Source organism: Microcebus murinus, chromosome 17 (assembly GCF_040939455.1).
Source record: "Microcebus murinus isolate Inina chromosome 17, M.murinus_Inina_mat1.0, whole genome shotgun sequence".
Taxonomy (NCBI): domain Eukaryota; kingdom Metazoa; phylum Chordata; class Mammalia; order Primates; family Cheirogaleidae; genus Microcebus; species Microcebus murinus.
In genome coordinates, this window is record NC_134120.1 from 11,976,035 (window position 1) to 11,999,243 (window position 23,209).

Here is a 23,209-nt window from a genome sequence, read left to right on the forward strand (position 1 = left end):
CTGCCCCATTCCTGCCTGTCCATGTCCTACTGAGGCTCCGGGCCTGGCTGACATCCCACTTCCTTCTCACACCTTTCTGGGTGCAGCTACCTCGGGCAGAAGTGCCCTGTCCTGCAAGGGACAGTATCAGCCTGTCTCTCCAGCAGGCAGGCAAGAGGTCCTGCTGCTCCCGTGTCCTGGTAGGACTAGCACAGGTTCTGGCCAAGAGGTGTTCTGTTTTTTCCTTAAAGGCAGGGACAGGTTGATCATTTTGGAAACACTGGGTGGCCAGGGGTCCCGTGTAATGCGTGAGTCACAGCTAAGCCATCCAGAGGGAGCCCCCATGCATAGCCCAAAGGCCATGAGGCCCAGCAGAAGGAGTACTGGGCTTTGGGGTCAGACAGAGCTGCAGCCAAGTCCGAACCCATTACCAATTTGGATGCCTTATCTATTCATCTGAGCCCATATTTCCTCATAAAATAGGCACAGCCCCTAACTCTAGGGTCACTGTGAGAATAAGCAAAGGAAGTAATTGAGCCCATTACTGCAGGACCAGTCTCTGACTTCAGGGATGTTTTGTTTGACAAGAAAAGGACTTCCAGGATAAAACAAACATTTGGGAACTCCTAAATAGAGAAGAACTCTTTAAAGAGGGAGGAATTCTTTAAAGGCAGGCGTTCAGGGTCCGTTTGTCACAGGTTATTGCCAGTTGGAAGATGGTGGCATCTAGTACAGAGGTTGGAAGGTCTAGCTCTGGACTCAGTCTCAAAATGCTCTTGATAAGAAAAGAAAATATTTTAAATATATACAGCTTACTTAATACAATTAAATACATTTTGAGGGTGGACCTGGAGTGAAAAGGACCTGGAGTGAAAAAGCCTCTGATTTCCTTAAACATTGTCATGTGGTTGAGAATCAATCCAGCACCTCCCTGGTCCTCTCTCCCCTAGGATGAAAGGATGTGGGAGGAAAAAGGAGAGTGGAGGGCCAGGAAGAAAGGAAAACAAGAGGGAAGGGACAGTAATAATTCTTACTCATTTTCAGTCTACATCAATCCCCAAAAAACATTTACATACAGGGATGCTTTTGTAAATGAATGGCTTGGTTCTATTTCAAAAACAGTAATGTCTAACTTAATGGAAAAAAACAAGATATGTTGTTCAATAATATTTTATTGTCAATAGCATAGGAGAAATTCAATGTGGAACCTTGGAACAAGAAAAATCTATTTACAATGAATAGCACAGAAGAGATAGGGGAAGGAATGTCTCAAAATCTTCAGTAAATATATTCTTTGGGTAGTGAATTAATACATGAACATTTAGCATGGATAGCTTATCAAACCAACTTTACAAATTACTATTAATGTAAGTTATCAGCTTGCTGTCTAAAATAACTAAACCCATAGACTTTGAAAAAATATGTGTCAAGGCAGTATGAGCACTTTCATAGCCTGACTTATATTTTCTAAAGATATTAGGTTCCTTTCCTTTTCCCGCTATCACAGTACACAGACACAAGTTCCTTCAACATTCACGAAACTCTTTTATTGGCCATTGAGAGAGTCCCTGTGCATTTCAAGTCCCTGGCGTCCAACATCCAAAACCTTATGAGTCAGTTAGAAGCCCCTGCCACCAGTCTAGCACCAATCAAATGATGAGGTGGGACACCTATCAAAAGTGAAAGTCGGTTTTCAATAAGATCTGAACTTCCCCCTGGGATTTTGCACTTTAGCTACTAGAGGTCTTTACTTCCTTACCTAACATTCCACAATCTAAAAAGTTCTGCAAAAAAAGGATTTTCACAAGCTGGTGCTATACTCATTTGGCATCAAAAATTGACCACTTAAGGGCTAAAGTCTTTATTTATCCATTTTGTATACATATTCTACACCTTGCTACAGAAATATATAGGTGTTGATTTATAGGGTACTGTCTCAGATCCTATCAATAGAGTTCCATAATATAAAGTATGTGCGACATATTATCTTTCTAAAATTCTAAAAATTCAGACTTTGAAAAAACATCTGCCTCCCAGAAACATAAGGAGTTCTGGACCTGTAGTAGCCTGAGCACGTGCCCAAGTTTCCTAGGCTCCAGGGAAGTTTTGTGGGTCCCATGCACCAGTTTCTTTATAGTCTTTCAGGGAAATAAGAATGTCTGGAATATTCTATATCCCAGGGAAGGAAGGCAAAGCTCCGAGAATAAGATCCTCCACATCTTCCTTATAGGAATTTTCTTTGTGGAAGATTATGTTTCTGCCAACAACCCTGGACAGTTTGCCAAATAACAAATAAATATTTTTCTCTAAGGTGATTCCTTTTCATTAAAAGCATATGTCATTGTCTTTTATGAGGAAAAAAAGGGAAACAAAGGAAAGACTTGGAAAAGAAAAGCCTATTAATGCAAAGGCTACATATGACATGTACTGGGTGCTTCCTGATCCAGCAACATTAACAATTTTTTGTATTTAGAAATGGATTCTCTGGATGCAGAATTTACAGAAATCTGCATCCACAGAAAAGTAGGGAGTGGGAGGTTGGGACTTAACTTTGCACCAAGCTATTTAAGGGGAACAGAATTTGCCAAAGAACACAATGTTCCGAGTTTTGTTGTGCCTGATGAGGTAAATAAATGGGTGGTCGGCATTGAATTCATCCTTGTGCTGCAAGATTCGTGACCCTGGCACCTCAATGGAATCCCCGCCATCTTCGGTGATTTCTAAGCACACTCTGTGAACGACATTTGATAGGGCCACTCCCTTAGTCTCTGAAATTCCAGAGAAATCAGATGTTGTTTCATTAAAGATATTTTTCAGCCCTAGGTTTTCCAGACTAGCCTTGGGATCAATATTCCTTTCCACCTTAAATTTTGGAATGGAGAGTTTGACTTTGGCGTTGGCCATGGTGCTGGGATTGGTCCACTGCGACAGCGACTCTGAGCTGAGTTGTTTTTCAATCTGAAAAACAAAAAGGAGAAGAAATTATTTTTATTTGTTTCTAATTGTAAAAGATCTTGCTTGACTAGAAACAAAGTTTTATTACAAGCCCAGTTTTGAAGCAGTCTGGATGGACCATCAAAGACGGGCCAGCAGTTGTGGAAGTGACTAGTTTCTTTTGTAAGATCCACCAGCTTTGCTCCCCACCCCCCACCATACAATAATGCTCCCTTTGCACTGAAATTTATGAGGGCAGGGGTTTCTTATTTTCTTTTAAGTTATAGAGTAGCTTTAGGGAAACAAATGCATGGATTATGGTGTTGCATACACAATAAGGAAAAGAATATAAAATGAGAAAAGTTTTTATACAGATTTCTTGAATGCTTATTATAAATTCTCTAAGAGGAAATCCAAAATATTCATGTACTAGGTATGGCATCAAATTTAATAACTTAAATTAAAGCTAAAGTACTTTTTTAAAAATGAGAACTTGAACTGTCTCTGAGTCATTCTTTAATATCATAGGTGGTGAAAGCATCCATTTTAGCTAGTTTAAAAAATGAGAGATATGCAATGAAGCATAAAATTACTGTGTCATAAAATTCTTCACTGAGCAAATCTCAAATTGCTCCTTGTCCTTGCAATCTCCCCACTAGTTAGGAGAGAAACACATGTACAACAAAGAATGATAATACCTAGACCTTTACTATCCTGGAGCAATATTATACCTGCATTATTCATGTGAACTCTGTAAAAATCAGGGACATACCAAGGTCACAACCTGGGTTGTTTTATTTTCTTTTGTTTTTTACTAGGGGAGGGAACCATTGGATTCTCTTGCTATCCTATTATAATTACTTTTCAATGGAAACTGTTTCAACTTTTCGACAAATTATTAGGATGGAAAGACTGTCATAAGTAACTAGAGTTTTGAGCCAACAGGATATTCCTTGTCCATTTTCCATTTACCACGCAGGAATGGGACGAGGGGAAAATACATTTATAATTCAAAAAGACCATGTAAGAGGAAAAAAAAAATCCCTCCATTGTATATGTGTTATGGGTTGAACTGGGCCTCTCAATCCATATGCTGAAGTCCTAACTGAAGTACCTCAGAATGTGACATTATTTGAAAATAGAATCATTGCAGATGTAATCAGTGAAGATCATCAGAGGTCATTAGGGTGGGCCATAATCCAATATTACTGGTGTAATTCCCCCTTGTAAAAAGGGGGAATTTGACCCCAGAGACACACAGGAAGAACGCCACATGAGAATGAAGGCAGAGATCAGGGTGATGCATTTACAAGCCGAGGACACTGAAGATCCGAAGATCACCAGCAGCCCCCAGCAGCAAGGGCAGAGGCCTGGGACAGATTCTCCCGCAGGGCCCTCAGAAAGAACCAACCCTGCCCACAACTTGATCTCAGATTTACAGCCTCCAGAACTGTGAGAAAATAAATCTCTGTCATTTAAGCTACCCAGCTTGTGGCACACTTTGTTACAGCAACCCAAACAAACTAATACAATATGTATTTTTAAACATTCCTTTCTGAAACTCAAAAGATCATTTTCTGTAGTTCCATACTTTAAGAAGAAGAAAATTGGCACTTGTTTGAGGGTAGTTTCATATGTAAGGAAAAATCCAAGACAGCTTAATAGTGGCTGAAAGATTAAGGCATGAGATGGAGTTAAAAAAGAGAACAAAAACCAAAGAAGGAACCAGAACAGTAATTATTATTCAGTTAATAAAGTGATGGATAAAACATAATGACAAGTGGATAAAGTTAAGATGGGGACTGGGTCAGACTGTCCCCTGGAAAGTCAGCAAGTAACTGAGGCTGGAAGGTGATCCCTGGCTCTTCAGAGAGCCTCCTCCTTCCTGGCCAACGGTGGAGGCCCAGGTGGGCGGAGCAAGAAGGGAAGCCAGGGACGGCACCTGCAGGACAGCAGGACTCAGGCAGCTGGGTGGAAGGGGAGGGAGCAGGGGGACACCAAAATTTCATTCCCCAGCAGATCAAACTGCTACTTTTATGTAAATCTTATGCCTTAATAATCCATATAAATAAATAATATAATAATTTTACAATATAAAAAATATATACTATAAATTATAAAGTATAGTATAATAATATAATAATCTATAGAATACAAAAAGTTGAAGCATAATAAAATCTCATATATGTGTGTATATGTATTAAAACCCCATAAATGTACAACACAAAGAGTGAACCTTAATGTAGACTGTGGACCTGAGTTAATAATAATGTGTCAATATTGGCTCATCAACTGTAACAAATGCAAGATGCTAATAATAGGGGAAACTGTAGGATTGGGAGGGGAGAGGGAGTATATGGGAATTCCCTGTACTTTCTGTTCATTTTTCTGTAAGCCAAAAACTGCTCTAAAAAATAATGCCTACTAATTTTTTAAAAAGAGAGAGAGACAGAGGGGGGTGGCTTTTGTTCTCAAGACAATGGACTGGGCAGTATATAGCAATTTGGTGCCTTACAGCAGAGGAGATATGAGAGGGGCTCTAGCCTAGAGTTAAGAACATGCCCCAACCTTCCTGGGCTCAAATCCTGACTCTGCATACCATGGATGAGTTATGTGACCATGGACTAGTTACCTAACCTACCCCTCTGTGCCTCAATTCTCTCAGTGGTAAATAAGAGTATAGCAATAGTCTCTCACTCCTCGTACTGCTTTAAGAGTTAAATGAGATAATGCACATAGGCAACTTATCACAGTTCTTGCACATTGTAAGTGCCAAATAAATGTCAGCTGTTTTTAATATTAAGGAGGAAAGGCCCCAGAAAGGACCATGGAATCCTTGGAGGTTGCTGAGCCAGTGACAGTAAGGCAGGGCTGTCCCCACTTCTCACAGCCCCACACTGCTCTGTCCACACATCTCTTTGCCAGGGGGCACCTTCGCGTAGAACACCTGCCTCCTCCTTACCTTCTCCAAGCCCGTTGACTCATCCTCCACGTCCTTGGGTAGGAGGATGAGCATGCTGAGATGCTTATTTTGAAAAGGAAGCTCTATGATCTTAGAATTGATACTGTCAATGTTGCCCAGACAGAACGTGGCCTCCAGATTCATCATTTGCACTGGTTTGGTGTCTGTCTGTAAAATGAAAAATTTGGACTGCTTACTTTTCAGTTTACACAGATATTTGTAGCTATTTTCTAGCTGATGATTCAGCTTTCCCCACTGGGTTATAAGTTCTATAAATTTCACTCAGGCCCTTGAAGACATTCTGGAAATGAATGGAGGAAGGTCTCTGAATTATGGTTGCTTTTCTACCTCTTACCTCCCAGCTGTTCATCCGAGGACAGGCACTTCCTATTCCCTCAGATCCCTCATTGGAATGAACTCCTATGCTCCGCTCTGCTGCTATCATTTTTCAGATCTATAGTTGGGATCCTTTTACTGCTATGTGTTGCCCCACATACCTTGCTGACTCTGAAAGGGCATTCTTTTGTTTCTGATTCAGGAAATTTCTTCATCCACTTTCCAACAAAATACGCAGCATTAACCATGAGGATTTTGGTCTGGTCATTCACACTGTTGTCAGCTAAAATGTTCTCAAAGTGGCCTGCAATGATTTTAGAAAAACACAAATAGCAGAGTTATTATTCCAAACTATATCTGATATTCATATGCATATGATTCACTGAGTGTTTACCACTTGCTAGAGTCACATCATGTAAGGCCTGGTAGCCCAGACCATCTAATTTTAAAGGACTCTTTCCCCTTCTTCTACCTTGACACAATCAGATTTACCAAATAAGGCAAGATAGAAGAATGAAGGAAGGTAGGGAGAAAAAAGGACAAGAAGTAGGAAGGACAGCCATCATTTTTAAATGCCTATTCTGTGTCAGGCAGTATGCAAGATATTTATATATATGATATCATATATTGGTCCCTAGTTTACAGATGAGGAACCAGAGACTCATCAGTGATTTTAAGTTACTTGCTCAAGATGACACACAAGCAAAGGTGAATTAAGGATTCAAAGCCAGGTCTTTCTGACTCCATAGCCTGAGCTCTTAAATGAAAATGCATTATCACTTGCTTTACATCTGGCCCTGTGCTCAACATTTGTTAATAAATTATCTCACTTTTTTCACAACAGTCCTTTAGGGCAAAGATGATTATTCCCATTTTATAGTGGAGTAAACTGAAGCTGAGAGAGGCCAAAGGACTGTCCTAGTTCACTCAGCTGGAAAGCGTGTCTGGAGGCTCTTTCCTTCACCCCACAGCTCTCCACCCACTCCCACAATTGCACTCCTTGCAGGTAGGCTGTATGCCTCAATGTCACCTGAAATCACCATGGGTCTCAAACACAACTGTAATTATTATAGAGTTCAAATCCCCAACAGCCAAAATAGTTCAAGGGTGATAATCTCTTACTAAAAAGAACTTCTCATATTTGAATAGAATTTAAGTTTGTTTTTTGTTGTTGTTGTTGTTGTTTTTGAGACAGAGTCTCACTCTGTTGCCCAGGCTAGAGTGAGTGCCGTGGCGTCAGCCTCGCTCACAGCAACCTCAAACTCCTGGGCTCAGGTGATCCTCCTGCCTCAGCCTCCCGAGTAGCTGGGACTATAGGCATGTGCCACCATGCCCAGCTAATTTTTTCTATATATATTAGTTGGCCAATTAATTTCTTTCTATTGATAGTAGAGACGGGGTCTTGCTCTTGCTCAGGCTGGTTTCGAACTCCTGACCTCGAGCAATCCGCCTGCCTCAGCCTCCCAGAGTGCTAGGATTACAGGCGTGAGCCACCGCGCCCGGCAGAATTTGAGTTTTTTAAAAAGTGTTTTCATTTACCTAATCTCTGATTTTCACATCAATCTTCAGGGTCCACTTCACAGGCCTGTGACTCCTGTGTGAAAGGCCCTATGTTTGGCTTAATGTTAATCTATCACCATCTTAAAATTCTTATTAAATTTTTAAATAAGAGGGCCAGGCGAGGAACTCACGCCTGTATCCTAGCACTCTGGGAGGCTGAGGCGGGTGGATTGCTCAAGGTCAGGAGTTCGAGACCAGCCTGAGCAAGAGCGAGACCCCATCTCTATTAAAAATAGAAAGAAATTAGCTGGACAACTAAAAACATATAGAAAAAATTAGCTTGGCATAGTGGCACATGCCTATAGTCCCAGCTACTCAGGAGGCTGAGGCAGCAGGATTGCTTGAGCCCAGGAATTTGAGGTTGTTGTGAGCTAGGCTGATGCCACAGCACTCTAGCCTGGGCAACAGAGTGAGACGCTGTCTCAAAAAAAAAAAAAAAAAATTTTAAATAAGAGGCCCTGCATTTTGATTTTTGCACTGAACCACACAAATTATGTATGTAACTGGTCTTGCCAATGCTATGGGATGTGTTGGATATGTATTAGTGTTACTGAAGAACAAAAGAAGCATAGGAGCCAGTAAGTGACAAAGCTTCAGCTTAAATCCTGAGCTTCTGACTTCAAATTTAGAAGTCTTCACTAAACTACCTTCTCCAGTCAAAACCGTAAGTATATTAAGATATAAAAGGCTCTTCCAGAGAAAATACGATTATTTAGAAATTCTAAAAGCAAACCTGTTACACAGTGATTTAAACAGGAGCTGCTTTTTGCTTATAACTTTAAAAACTGTGCTTAACCTGATGTTACTTATACCAAAGTTTTGCTTTATATATGAAGCCAAAGAAACTTCATTTCAGTAATATTTATGTACACGATATATATGTATGTATATGTGTGTACATATATATGTGGGTATATATTACCTAATTTGATCCTCACAGCAACCACGTAAAAATTAAAACAGGTAATTATTGCCCCATTTTACAGTAAATTGAGGCTCCGTGTCCAAATATCACAGTTAATAAGTGGCAGTGCCTGGATTTAAATCTAGGTCTTGAATGACTTCAGAGTTCGTTCTGAGTCCTCACCCTGCAATTCCTGCCCTGACAGACCATATCATTCCTGAATCAGCTCAGAGGGAGGGCAGCTGTGGACTCCGGTCATTCTCACAGGAAGTGGGTCTCCCTTGCACCGGAAGTGTATCTCTCCGTAGACGTCAGTGACTGCCCGCGCGCTTCTTTCCTTCATGATTAGGTGCTTTCTCCCAGTGGGTCCCTCCCTACACAAATATAAATATATCCCCTGGGAAGGGGGACATAGTCACTGATTTGCACTCAAAATCATCTTAGCTCCAATTCCTTTCTAGCAAGGAAGACGACTCCCCGGGCATTTTAACCGAAGGAGGAGGTGTCCGAGAAGGGAGACGCCTGGGGGAGCCCTGAGGCAGAGATCGGACCCGAGGTGCTGCCGAGGAACGCCGGGACTGTCAGAGAAGCGACCAGCAGGGGGCGCTGTGGCACTGAGGACAAGATTCCGCTACAGTTTATTTGGTTTTTCTATATGTATATTTGCGTAAGATCTTTTGTTCTTTTTTCCGTCATACGTTTGTAGAATTTATGATCTGGAAGCGGCCTTGGGGATCATGAAGTTATAGTCCAATCCCTCCATTTCCAAATTGAAAAACTGGCTTCATGATATGCCCAGTCATACTTTGTTAGAGGCCCAGCTGGGGCTGCACTAGGGCTTGTGGCTGATAGAGGGCGATCAAGGCAAGGCGGACTAAAACTGAAGCACCAGCAGTTTCTGCCAAGCGATGAGATGATGCAAGAAATGCCCAAAAATACAAGTTGTTGACATGGCTTGACAGGGCAAGAATTTAGCTTGTGTACTGAAAATATCTGAGGAATCCTCCAGATGTTCATTTTTTTTTTTTTTTTAATGCTTGAAGCAAGGATTCATAGAAAGGAGGATCTGTTTACTTAGGAATTTGTAGCGGAACAAATAAAGGGTACTTGCCATCTGTGAGATCCTTAATTGAGTTGTTGATCTGGCCTTTCGTTTCTTCCAATTTATCTTTGAAGTCAACAGTTTCCAATTCTTTTGCATAGGGTCTCTTAGTAGAGCTGATGAACTCCTGAAAAATATCCAGTTCATAAAATCACAAAGTACTTAAAGTCTGTAGTCAAGCTATTGCATTGTTGCCCTGTTCTAACAAAAGGATTCTTAAATATCTATTACCATGGATCAGTAACACTATAATGGGTTGAAACCTCATGTAAAAATCGGTGAATTTTCTTTGTATTTGATGTTTCATTTTTATCAATTATAAGACAATTTCAAATATTAAATGCATCCATCAATTTAGTATCCACTTTGGGGAAAACAAAAGAAACACTATGTTAAACATACCCAATTATAATATGGATTCCAATTTCAGAAACATTAAAATGTTATATGTGTATATGTATACATATATATTAGAATAGAGGAAATGTACAGAGAAGAGAACTATGAACAGAAAACTCTTATCTCACTAAAATAAATAAATACTCTATAGGCTCTTGTTACTCAAAGTGTGGTCCAAGGTGGTACTTACAGCATCACCTGGGACCTTGTTAGAATTGAAGAACCTCAGCCCCCACCCTAGACTTACTGAATCAGAATGTGAATTTTAACAAGATTTCCAGGTGTTTTCATCTGCACATTAAAGTCTGAAACACAGTGCTGTAGAGAACATAGCAGTGGTTCTAATTCTAATGCTTGTTAAAAATGCAAAACCATAAATCCCATCCCCATTGACCTTGATTTAAGAAATCTGAGCCCAAGAATTTGCCCTTTTAACCCCCAGGTAGTTCTGATGCAGGTGGTCCTCCACAGACCACCTAATAGTTTGTACTATTAGCTAGTAAATTTGCAGATGTTATACAACCAACAGGAGCAATGGAAAGGAGTCTTAAATATTTACAACTCCTAGTCTGGTTGAAATAATTCCAAACATTGAATGAGTGAAAGTTCAACAAAACTGAATGAAAGTAACTTGATTAGATATCATGTCACTTCACTTCTAAGCACAGGAATCCTTGAATTGCTTCAGAGCAGCTACAGCCTCAGCCAATTAACTTAGCTTCAGTTAATTGCAAACCAACCTTGGGGCTGACTATTGCCTGACTAACTATTGCCTCTATTGACTGAGAGAGCTGGTGCTACCTAAGAGCCTCAGAAAGCCTCAGCAAGATGAAGGGCCCCCATTGTCCTCACTGGAGCAACAAAAACGTATTAATCATCTTCTTAAAGATCACCTACAGAGCTTTTAGAAATTTTCCATGCTCAGGCTCCAAATCACATCTCAGATTTTTTTAATTCCCCAGGTGATTGTTGGAAGAAAAATGGTTGTGTATCTATGTCTTCAAGCAACAATAACAAACTCACAACCATATCTAGTAACCCATGTCCTCAAAGGCTCTCAAACACAAAAACAAATACCTACTGCAAAAAGTGTAAAATTTTGATACAATATTTAACTGGCAGTCTAGCTTTTAGATTTAGAAAGCTTGAAATTTTGACCATCCAAACAAGAACTAAATCAACTCTATATTGCTAAAGTAGAGAGAGAACCTCCATATAGTCTAGAATGTTGACTATGTATTTCAATACAAATTTTAAAAATATTATGATACACTCTGGTGCCAAATATAAGGGTACCACAGTGTTCTTTGTATAATTTCATCAAGAAATGGCTGAACTTAAACAATCAGAGCTTCCTTGTATACATCTCCATCTGACTGGCCTAGTAAAACAAACAAAAACAATTAGTAACTGATAAAAACTGTTGATTCATAGTTAGTATTTTTCTTATTGATTTTGATGAACATAAGGAGAACATTGTGTGCCTAAACAAATTAGGTGGAGAGCCAAAACATTGTTCCAGGCCATATGCCCTGCTGCTTATGGAGAAAAAAATTTAAATCATGAGCTGTCTTGCACTCCTTGTCTAAATAGATAAGCAGATACATTTGTTAGAGAGTTAATTACTATGTTCTCAATTCTCTCAGAGGAAGCTGAAAGGAAGGGTAAGATTTATGAGTGTTTGAGAGGGAAAGGGAAGCCCACAAGCTTCTCTATATTTTTAGTTAGAAGATGTGACTGCAGTTGATTCCTGCTGTATTCAACCTCTCCATAGGGATTTACTTATTTTAAGAAGCCTCACATCATAAATGAACATCCTACAAATTCACTGAAAAAAAGTTATAGGTCTAACAATGCAAAAATGCCACTCCTGGCAAAAAGTTAAATCATTCTAATTGTTTTAAAGAACTTACTGTTGAAGGATTCAGAGATTTGTCTACATAGAGCCGCTTGATTAGTTTCAATGAGTAAAAGGAACTAAGTTTGTTTACATCCGATGTTACTGTTTGAAATCCAAAGGGCACATCTTTGACATTTTCAAAATGAAGAACCTGTCAAGAGAAAACTCCATTACCCAGAAAGCACTGCCTCTTCCCACTGAAGTGGACACGTGATAATGGCCAGTCTCATCAGGACGTACAGAATATCCCTGCCCAGTTGTTCCTATAAAGCAAGGCTTCTTAGCCTTAGCACTATTGACATTTTTGGCTTGATAATTCTCTGTTGTGGGGAGCTGTCTTGGGTATTGCAGGATGCTTAGCAGCATCCCTGGCCTATGAGATGTCATACCACTCCTCCCCCCATTAGTGGCAACCAAAAATGTCTGCAGGCATTGCCAAATGTCCCCAGAGTGGGAAGGGGAGGACAAAATTGTCCCAGTTGAGAGACACTACCATAAAGATATTCTTCCTGATTGTGAAATAGGGAACATTTGTCCCTTCTTCAAAGTGATTCCCTTAACGCTCACACAGAAAGATTTACAAACCTGAAAAAAGATGAAGCTAGGTTGAAATTTCTATCCAATTTAGAAACCAGAAGAGAGAGATTTAATACCAAGAGAGAGAATCATTAGCCAAGTAATCAGATTCCAGGACAGAAGTACCTCTAGCCAGAGTCTATATGCTCACTCTAAATGCTTTAAAAAGTGCCAGATGAATTTATGACAAGCAACTATAATCCATGGTGGGCTGCTCTGGGTGGTCTAGAGTCACATTGCCCTGCCTTTGAATTCCAGCCTTTGCCTTCTAGAAACGGAATCTCGTCCAACTCTTCAGAGCCTTCTTTTCCCCTCTGTAAAATGAACTGAGGATACCTACTTTTCTGAGTTGTTATGAAGATTCCAAATATCATATGCAAAACACCTAAAATATCATATGGATTCACTGAACTGTTAATTATTATTCTTAAAGTGTTATTTTAAGCCATTTAAAACCAGGATACTATTATTTGCAGGGCTTAATCCTTTTATTTTGGTCCTAATTTATTTTTGTTCCAACCAATTATAGTCTAGCATCTTCTCTATTTTGTGGCACCACAAAATGTGATTTCAGCATAAGGTGATTCTCTCCTCACTCCATAACTCATAATGGCCACACCCTGACACCACACCTCAGGTAACGCCACCAAACCGGCACGTTGTGCCAGTGAATCACAATGCCTCAGCATCGCAGGGTCAAAATGGCTTCTCCCAGGCGGTGCATAACTCTCATTCCTAATGATGGGTGAAGGAGACCAGAAAATTAAAAAGCCCAGGTAACTGCTGAGGAATCAATTACATGTACTGAAAATATCTTTGTTATTATTTAGGGACATACCCACCACCAGGAAGTTCTCTTTTCTGGCCCTTCTCTAATGGGAGATAAGACATGAAGAGTGAGAGATGGAGTAGGAAATATGGGGTTGGGGTGTTCAGAATGAGAACAGATGAGAAAATACATCTCTTCCCAGGACTGAAGCTGCTTCCTCAAGTCCCACACATAAATTCTTCATTCTGACCTTAACAACATTTTGTGGGTCATACTTTCTAGGGATTTATGGATACAAGAGGTGGTCCCATGGCTGGGTGCAGTGGCTCACGCCTATAATTTAGCACTCTGGGAGACCAAGGTGGGAGGATCACTTAAGGTCAGGAGTTCAAGACCAGCCTGAGCAAGAGCAAGACCCCATATCTACTTTAAAAAAAATAGAAAAACAAATTAGCCGGGCAACTAGAAAAAAAAATAGCTGGGCCCAGTGGCATGTGCCTGTAGTCCCAGCTACTTGGGAGGCTAGGGCAGGAGGATCACTTAAGCCCCAGGAGTTTGAGGTCGCTGTGAGCTAGGCTGATGCCATGGCACTCTAGCCCAGGCAACAGAGTGAGCTTCTGTCTCAAAAAAAAAAAAAAAGAAAAAGAAAAAAAGAAGGTGTTCCCTTTTGAAATACTTACAAGCTCATGGAAAAAAAATTCTATTCAAACTAGGACAATCACCATAAGAATAATAATGAAATGGAATTAGAAGAACATTCACCTACTATCTAAATGTACATGAGGACTTAAGTCGAATAGTCAGGAAAATCATCTCATTTGAAGGTCTAAGAACTTTACAAAACTAGATAACCAACCATAGCCAAAAAGAAATCTTAAAAAATTACAGATTTTGCTTCTTGATTTATAATGAGATTGTATCTTGATAAACCCATCATAAATTGAGAATATCTTAAGTCAAAATTAAAAGCATATGATTACCTGGCAGATCTCCAAGTTTTCCATCACAACCTGATACCTGTTCTAAACATGGGTTGCTGGATACATAAATGAACTTTCCCATCTAAAAATAAACTAAAAAGACTCCTGGAAATGCCACGACTCTCAATCCTGAGCAATTCTGATCACAAAGTCTCCATTCATTTTTTTTCCCTAGGTACTGCCTATGGGTTCTAATAACTGTATCCTGAATTAAAGAAGAAATAAGATATGGGATTTACCTGTCCAATTTCACTTGCTGTGTCACCTTTGGCACCTACTTGAGCAAGTGACAGAGAGGTGGAGAGACAGATTGGAGAGAAGAGGACATTGCCCACTGGCTCCTTTTCACACAGTTGTTTAAAAAGATCAACAGCAAACGCTGAATTTGCCAGTTGCAGGGCATCCATTGTGAGCCTGGAAGCAAGAGCAAGGGAGAGATTAATTTCTAAAACATCTTTAAACTACATTCTGCCAACACGGTAAGAATTCTACTTCAAACTCTGACTCAGGTGGGGCAAAGGCAATATATGTAACCTAAACATCTGTACCTCCATAATATGCTAAAATTAAAAAAAATTTTTTTAAAGAATTCTATTTCAACAAAGTAATGATCTTGAGTAGAAGAGAGGAAGGAGTTTTCAGTAAGTTCAACAAGCAAGCCAGTTGAGGTCTATGATGCCCCCTGGGTGTGCAGCTCTGCCTGGAATCTCCAAACTCAGACCTGCCCAGATGCAGCGCCCCTTGCCCGGAGCCCAGAGGTCATGCCTCTTCTTCAGCAAGTGGCCAGAAGAATTGACAGCACTCATCAAAACTGGTTTTATTTATCACATATTGTTTCATTTGCTATTGCAGTTAATCCATGCAAAATTGAAATTTTTATAGATCAAAAACAGTCAAATTGCAGCAGTTTTGTGTGGTTCAATTTAATATTTAGCAAATGTTATGGGTTGAGTTGTGTGCCCCAAAAAGATATGTTGAAGTCCTAATCCCCAGTACCTGTGAATGTGACCTTCTGTGGAAATAGGGTCTTTTCTGTTCCCTAACTAGTTAAGAGGAGGTCCTACTGGAGTTAGGTGGGCCCTAATCCAGGATGACCAGTGTCCTTGTGAGAATAAGAGAAAAGACACAAACAGACATGCGCAGAGGACAGAAGATGTAGACACAAGGGGGGTGCATAAGCCATGTACTGAGGGAGACAGACGTTGCAGTGATGCTTCCACAAGCCAAGAAATGCTAAGCATTGCTGGCAACACCAGAAACTGAGAGGGGGGTATGGAACAGATTCTCCCCCAGAGGCTTCGAAGTGCTAGCCTCCAGACTAGCAGGAGAATAAAATTCTGCTGTTTCAAGCCACCCTGTTTATGTTGCTTTGTTACAGCAGCCCTAGGAAACAACTACAGTAAGTAGTGCTTGAGTAGGACACTAAGCACGTAGCAATATTTAATAAGTAGAGCTGTTATTGTTTTGTTACTAATGCATACCTACTGTGTGTAAGAGGCTATAAGGACCAACTGAGTTTCCCCTTCTCTGAGTTGGCACTCTCTTTGGGCAGATATGTAGACAGATAAATAGAATGCAGGGCTGCCCCTGCCATATTTGTGACATAATAAATATTATGGGAGTTAAAGGAAAGGGAGAACAGCTTCAGCTAAAATATATGAAGCCTTGTAAAGTGGATATAGCAGCAAGTGGGCAACTGGCAACATGTCAGAGTTCTTTAATTCTAATAAAGCAGCTTTCAAAGTGTTGTTGCTTGACTCCTGGCAATCCCTAAGGCACTTTGAGGGGGTCCATGAGGCCAAAAGTATCTTCATAATAATACTTAGACATTATTTGCCTTTTTTACTCTCAATCTCTCATAGGTATACAGTGGCGTTTCCCAGAGGCAATATGTCTTCTATTAAGCCAACTATTGAAGAAATTTACAGAAATGAAAACAATGTCACTCTTCTCCCTACATTTTTGGCTTTAGAAAATATTTTTATTAAAATATTATTCACATTAATATATAATGATTACATTATTGTTATGCTTAAATAAATTAGTAAATATTTCAAAATTTTTCCGGTTTTAATTTCTAGTTGGTAAATACTGACAGATATAATACACACTTTAAAAAAAAAAAAACAGCTTTATGGGATCCTCAAAGTAATTTTTAGAAGAGTAAAGTAATCCTCAGATTTAAAAAGATTGAGCATCACAGCTCTAATGAAAAGTCTACCGTACCTGTTTAGTCTAGTAGTTACTGATTAACTCCAAAGCCACCTAGGTTAAGTTCAAACAGTCAGGGTTTCCCTTTCTGAAAGTGGAGCTGAGCTACATAAACTCTCCAGGCTCTGCCTGACCCCAGGATAGCATATTCTCAGGGACATCCATTGATATTACTACACCTGGGTGATTAGGGCATGGACCAGGGCTCAAAGCTTTCCCCATAAACAGTCAGACACATGCACACAGATTGAGAGTAATGGAACATTGAAGGGCTCCAGGTAGGACCTGTGCCCTGGCATCAGAAAGGAAGCTCCACTACTCAAGATAGACAGCTTCCTTTAGCCAGGACCCAAGAATGTGTTACAGTCAAATGCATGAATAGGATAGCAATTTGCACTTTGTACCTGGACAGAAATTCAAAGTGCAAAGACATAAGAATAAGATCTAGGAGTGGGCCCCTAGTCTTCAAATAATTCTTCAGAATTCTCCCTTTTATGGGATATATGGCTTATGTGTAGGATGGATGCAAATATAATATATCTCAAAGTCTGAGCAAGTTCATTAGCAAGCAGAATGTTTTGTTAACCCCATTCACGCTCCCTGGTCATCTCCACTGACTTCCTCCTTCTCTTTACATGCCAGATAGATACAGCTAGTGCACTCAGGCCAGCGTTCCAATTACAAAACTCTGAAAAGGTAACATAAGGTCAGGGTGGGCATCTTACTTTTCTTTAAAGCCAACAACATTATTCCTTCTCTCCTCGGTGCAGGGGCAGGAGCCAAGGGGTGACCTCACACCCCAGTGGAAGCTGCCCAGCATTAGGTGTGTACTGAGACCAGCAGAGTGTACAGAGACAAAGCTGGGCGCCTGTGGAGTGTTTCAACCAGTGTGCCCAGCACTGGAGAAATTAAAGGAATCTCTTCACAAAAGGTTTGGGGAATCTGTGGAACATACTTTCAGAATAAGAATTCTGGCTTCCTCCAGCAGCAAATTTCACAATGATAATGCTGAGTTTGTCTACACCTACAACTCTTCATATACATGGAGTAATGAACTATTTCTTCACCAAATAGAAATAGCTAAACCAGATCCCTGCAAGCTGCTTAACACTGCCACAACTTGAGGCCTAATTACACTGATAATAATATGAAAACACACAAACTGTCTTTTAACAAACACAAGTAGTTCTCCCCAGCATGTATTTACTACTCTCCAGAAGAAAAATTAGAATAATTTTCCATAGTGGGTAACAAACTGTGCTTTTTGTGATTTCCTCTGTGTAGAAAAACTGTGTTTAAGGACTTGTATTAATCTGCCGAGAGAGTTTGCAAACACCTAGAAATGGATTCTAGAAATTGATCAAAAGGTAAGGAAATGTTCATTTTACCATTTTGTTCAACTAAAGCGTTATACATTCACTCATAACATTTTGGAATACATTTAGCCTAAATGACTCTGTGAATACAAGATCACTGTGGCTTCTAGTACAGCTAATTACACAACACAATTAACACTGTGTTGCAATTCAAGGCTTAGATCCAGGTCCCTGTTGGAGAATGTAGATCAGTCCACACCTAACCTCTCAGGGGGCTTTCTCACCAGCTGCCGACCCTCCCTTTGAGTGAGTCTCTTCCTCTGCATGGTAGTCCTCCATGCATGAATGCAAACAGGTCTGCCTTCCTGTTCATGTGCTAACTGGCTCCTTTCTCAAAAAATCCTCCTTCAGGTTGGGGAAGGTCATGCAGCCCTTAATGCCTGAGATTCCAGCTATAGCAGCATTGTTCGATGCTGGCCAAAGGCCAGAAAAGGTCAGGAATGGAAACTGTCATAGTGGCAAACAATCACCCATTAAGTAATTAATCAAATATTGCATGATACATCTGATCAGTTACTCCATGATTAGTCCCAAGTGACCTAAAAACACTGTAAAGATGATCTGGTCTGGGGTAACTCAAATGATGACTTTGGCCGTAACAATTGCCACCTCACTGTGTTGCAAGACAATCAAAGCATTTAAAGAAATCTCAGCAATATTAGCAATGCACACCCAAGAAAAAGCATCAAGTTCCTACATAGACAATTTTGTATGGTCAAATGCTATAAAGCTTACAGGTGCAAGGGATTAGCAATTCCTATATGGTAAATTTACATACCTAATGACTTGTGTTCAAAATGCTAAAAATCGCTACAAATTTTTTCCATTTTACCACCTGATTACAAAGATCTCTTCTTTCATTTTATGAAAACCCTGTAATAATTTTTAACAAAGAGAATTTCATTTATTTTTTGTTTTATTTATTACATAAACTTAGTCGATAAGATAATTTCATTTAGAGTTACAACGTAGAAAACACTACATCTTTCAGTCACTTAAAAGTTTAAAAGGAAATTTGATTTTAACCAGAGAAAAGTGAGATGGAAGTTCGAGTAGTAATACAAATGAAGTTTTAAGAATTTTTTTCAGAGTACCTGTTTTTGCAATACGGCCTAAAATCATAAACCTTTACAGTGGGACAAGACTGTGGAGAGGATCTAGTCAGGCCCCACCCCTTCATTTCACAGATGAGGAAAGTGAGGCAGACGGAGATGAATTAAGTCTCCCAGGCCACCCACGCAGGGAGTGAGAGTGGCAAAACCAGCCCTGAATTCACTTTTCCAGCTCCCAGCCTGGTACCTCCCCACCACACCTTACCACCTGCTTTCCTGGTAATTTCATCTTTGCTGGCATTCGTTCTCTCGGGTGTCTCTATGATTTTACTACTTGAAGGTGCTCTTGTTCTTTCTGCCACTGATATTGCAAACTCTTAATATTATGTTGCTTTCATCTAACGAGTATTAACTGAGTCTGTAATGTGTGTCAGGCACTGAGGTAGGCATTAAGAAATCCAAGGTGAGCAGGTGCTCCTGCCTCCAAGGAGCTGTCGGCTAGTGGTGTGGTAAGTGTGATGAGTGTTTTGATGGGGTGCACAAGTCCCCATGGGAACCCCCTCAAGCAGCAACAGCCAGCCCATAGTAGAAACCTCAGCGACACCTCTTCAGAGACAGTGACATGTAAGTAAGTCACACTAAAAGTGAGGCCTGACGGACAAGTAGCAGTTAGCCATGCAAAAATATTGGCCAGAGAGAACTGACACAATCCAGAGGCTGCAAGTAGCCCCCGATGAATGGAGATGCTGTACTGGGATGGCACAGGGAGTGTTCACTTCTCTAGACTTAGAGGGTGTCACTGGCCCCTATATAAAGATTTTCTAAGGTTTTAATGCATCTAAGCCAACAATCCTCAAACTTTTTGTCTCTAGACCATTTGGGTGAGATAAAGGCCATATGAGATAAGATGACTATGTGTCCCACTTCATCTGAGAAAGTCCAGATTTACATCTGTTGTCCTGACAGTGGCCCTTTCAAGCATCTTGATTTGAACAACGTTCATCCTACTTACAGGCCATCAACCATACACATGCGTGCACACACACAGCTATATGCAGAGTTTTTTCATCCCTTAGAAACTAAATTTTTACTGTATTAAGGTATTATAGATATCATGTAGCCTAGTCTGCCTAATTTTACAGATGGAGAGATGTGGTGAAAAAAAACTCTTTAAGTATTTGGTGTAACTGGTCTTTAGGCAATGCCATGAGAAACCTTGCCTGTTATAGCTATAATGGAAGGCTAAAAATACAATGTCTGTTGGCCACATTCTAAGTCTATGAGGATGGATGGTTGTGCCAGATTAAGAAAATACATTTTACAGCTTCTGCAGCATGAAAGAATATTATGAGGGTAAAGGAAGTGAGTAAGTCAATAAACGTATGTGAAAAGTGCTTTGTGGGCAAGAAAGTTCAGTGCAGCTATTACTAATAAGGTTAATTGCTTTAATTTCCCATGGCAGGGGAGCCTCTGCTTTCCTCACATTTTCAGAAATATCATATATGCTCCTGTTTCTTTCAAAGCCTCACCTTTGCTGACCCACCTCACCGGTTGCCTGACAGTAAACGTAGAGCCAGACTCAGTAAGAATCACAAAACTGCATAGCCCCAAAGTCAATCCACAACCCAGAGCAACTGAAATGGCACAATTCAAGGTGTTAGGAAGCAAAGATAAAAAAAACCTGCTGGCTCCTTTTCCATGGAGAATCCTTTCCTCAGACTGGCTTCCACCTCTACCCATCAAGACTCATCAAGACTCACACTTGCACTTACTGGCAGGGACTGAGGTTTGGAACCTGCCTAATTTTACTGGAAACCTCCTGGGAGATGTACAGGAAGAAACAGATGTTACAGGAACCCACGGCATCACGGAAACATCCTGCAAGTTTGGAGGCAAGTTTGGAATCTCTTTCAGCTGTGCCACTTACGCACTGCGTCACTTTGGACACCACTCACCTCTGTGAGTTCTACTCATCTACAAAATGAGGGGGCTGGGCTGAAACATGTCCAAGAACCTCTAGCGCTGAGAGTCTGATTACAAGCCTGTGGAGTCACCTGGCAGGTTAAATTGGTTTTTTGTATGATGCGCTTAAATGAAGCCATTAAGAAAAAAAAAAAGTGTGGCATCAACGAGTAAAAAACTACGAGCAGCCTAAATTTAAAAGTCCAAGAATACACATCTGAAATGTGTAACTTGTTTAAAACTATGCTGAAACCCAGAGAGACAGAGGGAGAACACTTTCTGCCTAGAAGAATGCAGTTACAAGGAGATGAACACCAATCTGACACTTTAAAATGCCAAAAAGAAGAGCAGTTCGTAAGTCTGAATCTCAACCCCACGTTGCCAACCAGGAAGGTGAGCCACACACACAAATACCTCTCAACTTTCTCCAGTTTGTATCACACACACTTTCAGAAATTAGCATTGTCAATTCATTCTGTGCTCCAAGGTAGGGTTGAAAATATCCTCAGAAATATTTTCTTCTCCACGAATCACTGTCGCTCCCACCCCCACCCCCACCAAAACCTCCTAGGCATGTTATTTCCTCATATTCTTACCTTATATGGTTAAGGGATTTTACTCCCTCTCTGGTATTCTTGGTGCCCAAAGGGCTGGGAGCTGGAAGTGCTGCCAATTTCGGGTGGGGGGGGGGAGGCGATAGTACTGAAGCCTAACAACCTATTCTTGAAAATAGCCCATTATGTCCACTTTGTTCACTGTCTTGAATCAGCTCAAACAACTATTTTATGAATTGCCCTAAAAAGGGAAATCATCAGCCCTGCTACCCCACTTTGCTTACCTGGAGTTCCAGTTATCCTGGAAAACGTGCGGCAAAGGAAAAGGCAAGCAACGAGCACAAAGACCTGAGGTAGACACAACCCTCTCTGGTCAAAAGAGCAGGAGGCTCACCTGAACAGCGCCACGCCCCCCGTGACCACGCCCAGCCTGGGCTCTCTCCGTGCCGCCCACCGCTGCACCCTCAGTTCTTACTCATGCCACTTGGCAGCTTGTCCGTGATTGAAAGAAATGATTCAGGCTGAAGTTGCTGTTGTCTGCACAGCTTCTAAAGGCCTCCAACGTGCTCGGGCAGGAAGGGGCTGTCGGCACATCCTGCTTTGGGCTAAATACATTCACCATACATTCATAAAGGCAACCCTAGTGGCCCACGCAGGACAGGAAAGTGAAAGGTTATAGGAAAAAAAGGAAAATGTGATTATAGTTAATACTACAAACTTTTCAAACATGTTGGTGGTACAAAAAGTACTCTAATGTTCATCCTTTATATGTAAACTGCAGTAGCGCAGTCTGCTAGATGCCAGAAGAGGTTTCCACAGAGAAAAACAGATATATATATATATATCTGTATATATATAGTATATATATACTATATATATTTAACATATATTTAGTATATATATACTATATATATAGTATATACTGTATATACCTAAAATTAGGCATTATTAGCAAAATATTTAATACCCAATTGATAGTAGAAATTGTTTAGTGGGGTGGCAGAGTGCTCACTTCTCTAGACTTAGAGCTTGTCTGGCTCCTGAATAAAGATTTTCTAAGTTTTTAATGCATCTAAGCCAATAATCCTCAAATTTTTTGTCTTTAGACCATTTGGGTGAGATAAAGGCCATATGGGCAGAGGATTACACAGTTTTGCTCTGAATTCTCTTTGTGACGCCTGCTCTAGACATATTCCTGTTTTCCTGCCTTCCTGCAGCTCCTTCATCCAGTGGGACCTGCTCTCTTCCTGCCAAATCCATCTGAGGAAAAAACCTAGATCTGAGCCAGTTGCCTCTCTGCTGTGCTCATCTAATAGTCCCTATTGTTCACTTACCACATTGTTTCGTACTAACCTATTTATCTTACAGTCTCCTCCATGTGACTACAAGAATTTTAAAGATAAGAGCCAAGCCTCATTCATTTTTGAAACACTAAAGCTTGGTATTGACTTGACAGTACGTAGTCAATAAATGCTTTCTGACAGAATGAAGGAGAACAATTCATTATACTAAACTAAAATTAACTGAGAGCTTCCCCTCCCCCCTACATCCTGGGTATTTTATAATTAACCAGGATCAAAGTCCTAAACTAAATGAGTTCAACTCCAAAAGCAGAATTTCAGGTATCCATGGAGTAAGTGCAGGACAAGTTAT

General features: G+C 40.4%; 1 protein-coding gene across 3 annotated transcripts; it reads right to left on the reverse strand.

Moving 5' to 3' along the window:
• Positions 1-1,133: 1,133 nt before the first annotated feature.
• Positions 1,134-21,977, reverse strand: SERPINB5 (serpin family B member 5). Of its 3 annotated transcripts, none has more exons than XM_012774465.3 (7): positions 21,841-21,977; positions 14,641-14,815; positions 12,090-12,227; positions 9,787-9,904; positions 6,373-6,515; positions 5,876-6,043; positions 1,134-2,937 (listed from the first exon to the last, which is right to left on the reverse strand). In XM_012774465.3, the coding sequence occupies exons 2-7, from the start codon at positions 14,806-14,808 to the stop codon at positions 2,545-2,547; spliced, it is 1,128 nt and encodes a 375-aa protein (XP_012629919.2). In that variant the 5' UTR covers positions 14,809-14,815; positions 21,841-21,977; the 3' UTR covers positions 1,134-2,544. The 3 variants fall into 3 exon arrangements, with proteins under 3 accessions (XP_012629919.2, XP_075849929.1, XP_075849930.1); XM_075993814.1 differs by having other exon boundaries at positions 21,951-21,974; XM_075993815.1 differs by lacking the exon at positions 21,841-21,977 and adding an exon at positions 21,599-21,620.
• Positions 21,978-23,209: the final 1,232 nt, after the last annotated feature.

Bases quoted from the DNA above. Each gene is read 5' to 3' on its own strand.
- SERPINB5 (XM_012774465.3), bottom strand. From the start codon at position 14,808: ATGGATGCCCTGCAACTGGCAAATTCAGCGTTTGCTGTTGATCTTTTT. The intron at 9,905-12,089 runs GTAAGTTCTTTA...GATATTTTTCAG, and splicing joins AATCTCTGAATCCTTCAACA to GAGTTCATCAGCTCTACTAA. The intron at 6,516-9,786 runs GCAAGTACCCTT...AAATCATTGCAG, and splicing joins AATTAAGGATCTCACAGATG to GCCACTTTGAGAACATTTTA.